Source organism: Lupinus angustifolius, unplaced genomic scaffold (genome assembly GCF_001865875.1).
Source record: "Lupinus angustifolius cultivar Tanjil unplaced genomic scaffold, LupAngTanjil_v1.0 Scaffold_268, whole genome shotgun sequence".
Lineage (NCBI taxonomy): Eukaryota > Viridiplantae > Streptophyta > Magnoliopsida > Fabales > Fabaceae > Lupinus > Lupinus angustifolius.
In genome coordinates this window covers 147,928-152,167 of record NW_017727473.1, presented here as the reverse complement: position 1 = coordinate 152,167, position 4,240 = coordinate 147,928, and the positions used below count along the sequence as shown (strand labels likewise).

The 4,240-nt window shown below is 32.2% G+C and overlaps 1 protein-coding gene across 1 annotated transcript in view; it reads right to left on the bottom strand.

The window, feature by feature from the left end:
• Nucleotides 1–654: 654 nt before the first annotated feature.
• Nucleotides 655–4,240, bottom strand: part of LOC109340858 (pre-rRNA-processing protein TSR2-like) — a 4,112-nt gene continuing 526 nt past the window's right edge. Inside the window, exons 2-4 of the mRNA XM_019578619.1 lie at nucleotides 3,809–3,897; nucleotides 2,435–2,548; nucleotides 655–1,020 (exon numbers count right to left, since the gene is read on the bottom strand). Of these exons, the coding sequence (XP_019434164.1) occupies nucleotides 796–1,020; nucleotides 2,435–2,548; nucleotides 3,809–3,897 (428 nt within the window). The 3' untranslated portion in view covers nucleotides 655–795. The remainder of the gene's footprint in view (nucleotides 1,021–2,434; nucleotides 2,549–3,808; nucleotides 3,898–4,240) is intronic.

Genomic DNA, 4,240 nt, shown 5'->3' with positions numbered 1-4,240 from the left:
TATAATTCTCCTGTTGAACCAACCAGTATAATATTTATAAGTGTGGTACAATCAATCCTTACACCATATAGTGGAGTATAAATTTTTTATTTTTAATTAAATGTAAATATATCTCTGATTATTTTAATCCATGCATGGTAAAAGTCCAGTGAGGTGATCGAACCATTTTTATCACATATCCATGTTAGAAAAATGTCTCCAACCCAATCTCATTCACATATCTATGTTAGTAAAATGTCCCCAACCACCAACAAGGTGTTAATATAGTAATATAAGACCTTGCTAGATTTTTAGGATGACCAAAATATAGTTTGATTCATGAGAGCGACACTTGTTGAGAGGGACAGTCACCCCGAAAGGAATTAGTTCCTTACCCAAAAGGTGAGGGGATACCCTTATTAGTACAAAAAAAATATCTCAAACCTAATTCCATGAGAAATCATTACACAGCCCATGATTAATGAAAACAATTTCTGCTACTAAAGCTTCCTATGAATACTCCTACTCACCAGAGAATAATATATAATAAAGTAAGACATGTATCATTTTCTAATGGATAAGAAAATTTAATAGGAGGATATATCATTACTCTACTACTAATCCTGCTGTCATTTATAAGCAAGATTTGGAAAGTACTCAAATAACTTCTACAAATATATGCCTCCCATTTTTCTGAAGCCATTAGGAGATGGATTCCTTTAAATAAGTAACAAAATCAAGATGCATAATTTTATCAAAAAGCACAAGCTGAGGAAAGCTACACGTCCTTATAGGAAAATTAAAATGATTTTTCATCTAATTTTTTCTAACCTTGTTTCTTCTGTTCGAAACTGCTATCCATCCATCATTTGCTTCACCAGAAACTGTTGGCAGAGGATTACTAACTTGCCCATTCATCGAATTCACGTTTGATTCATATTTTGGAATATCCACATTCATGTTTGAAGAATTATCATCTCTGATAATGCTTTCTTCATTATCACCATCTTCTTCTTCATCATCTTCGTCATCATTCACAATCTGGCACAACATAAATGTCTAACATGGTTATTCCTTTGAAAATCAGTTCAAGTGAAATGGATGATCAAGCAAATGTAACTTGGAATGTGATATACATCAGCCAAAAATGCTCAGTGACCATATAACCAATTGACAATTACCATCATGTATTGGTATGTTAGGAGATTAGTAGAAAACTCGCTCACACTATTTCATTACAACAGAGTTCAAAGACATGGTGTACAGAGGAGGAAGGTAAGTTAAAGTGTAGCGAAAGAGGTTTGATGGGATCCTGTCCTGGGATCAAGTATTTCCGAAAATTGGTTCTAGACGCCGCATCTTTAGTGTGGTGCAGGAACAACTTTAAACTGTTTCCTAAGTTATCAGTTAAAATGACCTTAAATTTCTCATACTCCAGTCCAGAAGCATGGTAATTTTTTTTTTGTTTGAATTTCTGGACATACTCCAACCATCTTGGATAATATATGCCATGGAACAAGGAAAAACATATTACTTAAAGTTGCCAAATAAAGGCAAATTTTGAAAGTAGTATTCTTTAAAAATCCATATCACATATTCGATCAAGTTTTATATTAGCTATTGACTACCTAACACAACCTTCACCTTTTATCCAGACTTAGGATCAACTATGTATAACATCAACTACGTAGATCTTATTGTTGAAAAGATAGTAGAATCATGCCTTAGGTAGTTTAAGCATGTACACAGGAGATCGTTAGAGACCCCAATATGAAGAATAGATCAAATGTAGGTTGATCCAATTTCTAGAGACAAAGGGAGACAAAAAAACCATAGGCTAAATGATCAGAAAAGATTTAGTGATCAATGTTTTGTAAATAGACATGATCTATGATAAAACATTATGACATTATTCGATCCATTTAGCCGATCCCATCTAAAGGGTCTAAGACTTATTATTGTTGTAGTATTCTTAAGTGAATGTGGTAAGGCTTCAATATTTTCAATTGACTAGCAAGAGAGTTTTCAAAGGGTAGAAGAGCTACTATCACACAAAAAAAGACTGTGCCAATGTCTAACACAAAAAGCCTTCAAAACACTATTTCTAGAAAAAAAGGATGCCATTAAGACTAATCAATACAAAAGAATGTGTCAAGGTCATACTACCTTACTATCAAACTCCATACAACAAAAATACTATAAATGACATGTTAGTCCACACAACAAAAATACTATAAACATGTTCCTCCATATAGTCTTGTTGCATGATATAGACAATATAACATACCAATAAATGCATCACATCAAATAATGTTAGCTTTCCTCCCTCCTAAAATACCCGTCATGTAGAAATTAGTAAACCTAAATTAATAATATATAACCCTGTAAATTGACATTATGATTCTAATAATGAAACAATAAAGTGCCACTCTAAACATATCATGCTGTAATTTACCTGTGTTACATGAGGATGAGCAGATTGCTTGAGATTGGCTTCCCTGAGATTCGCTATAGACGTAAAATTACCATCTAAGAATTCTTCGTGCATAACCATTAGATTTTCAGCTACCTACATAATCATGAATAAGAATATGAAAAGTAAGAAGTGAACATTGAGAATGCATACATAAATCAGAAACAACTCACTAGCAGTGGAATACGACAACATGAAATTCTATTTTACTAAACTTACAAGTAAACTAATATGACAATTTGCATCCATATGAAAATTAGAAAACAATTACAGAAACTAAAAGAGTACAATGGATTATGTTGAAGATGGGAACCTTTTTAAAAAGTGTGACATCAATATAAAGTGTGTTTTCCCATTATTGGAGTATAGTTATGAGTATACTGCTGATGAGGAAATACTTGTATCGCTGTTAGAAGAATTTTTGCAAGTTGCAATCAGTTAGTCAGAAACAGCAACAAAGAGTACTTAGTCCTGATGATTCTGGCATTCAAAGCAATGTGCAACTATAATTCAGTTAAGCAATTACATCAGAATTATTCAGATTTTAATATGAGTTCTCTCTCAACTGTCCCCGAGTTCTCTTGCTAACATAAACAACCAATACCAGACTCGTATCTCATTTTTTCTTTACATATTATCTATAATTTTATCATGGTTCCAGAGCACAGAAAGATCCTAATGCAGAAATTGCAATGAGATATGTATTAGGAATCTCACATTGGATAACATAGCAAACTAAATATGATACTTAAGTCGTGAGCTTCTTCCACCTAATACACTAATCTTTTGGTTGAGCTATCCTCGCGTGCTTAAATCCTAACAAATGGTGTCTTTCATTAGAGTTGTTCCATAAAAAAGCTACTATAGGCTGGACTAAGGTATATTACTGAATACTAATAAGTGAGTGAAGCTGCCAAAAAGATAGAGGGCTACGATCTAGTCAATGTCGATATACTGAAAGTTGTTATGGATGTCGGTCCTTAAAAGAGACGACAATGTTAGGAACTTAATGTGATACTTAAGCCATGAGTCTCTCTCACCCAATACACTAGTCTTTTGGGTAGAGCTCTCTTCATGTGCTTAAGTCCTAACAATAGGATTCTAATACCAACGTCACTTCATTTTCCCATCCTATTTCAATGAAATAAGATGATATTCCTTTCATACTCTGGGAATAGCAAATTCTACTGATAATGAGATAAAAGCTTCGGCAATTTCCAGATAGCAATCATCACCCCTCTAAACAATTATTTCCGCTTTTTACATATATATACTAATTAGAATATATATTAGCAAAGTTCAACCACAATAAATAATTAACCACAAAACAAAAAATAAAAATAAAAAAACAAATACCTCTTCAATGCTGCCATCATCAACCTCCACATTAATAGAAAGCATAGCTTCCTCAAGTTTGTTTTCCAAGTCATCAATATACAGTGGCTCCGGGTATCACCAATCAATTAAAAATATATTTTTTTAATACAGAACCATCTTAAAATAAGAAACTAAAAGGAACATTATATATACTAGTGTGTACAGGCACTTCGTGTCTGCCAGTCAATATTACATGGTACTACGTATTCAACTTTTATATATATTTTTTTTTAGAATTAGAATGTATTTGTTATAATTTTTATGTATTTATGATAACGTTCAATTTAATGTGAAAGATATAGTTAATTAATGTGTTGGTGATGTTTATTTATGATTATATGATCTTTTTGTAAAAATTAAATAAAGTGAAGGACAAAATAGGAAATAGAAATTACACCATGTTTTGCTATA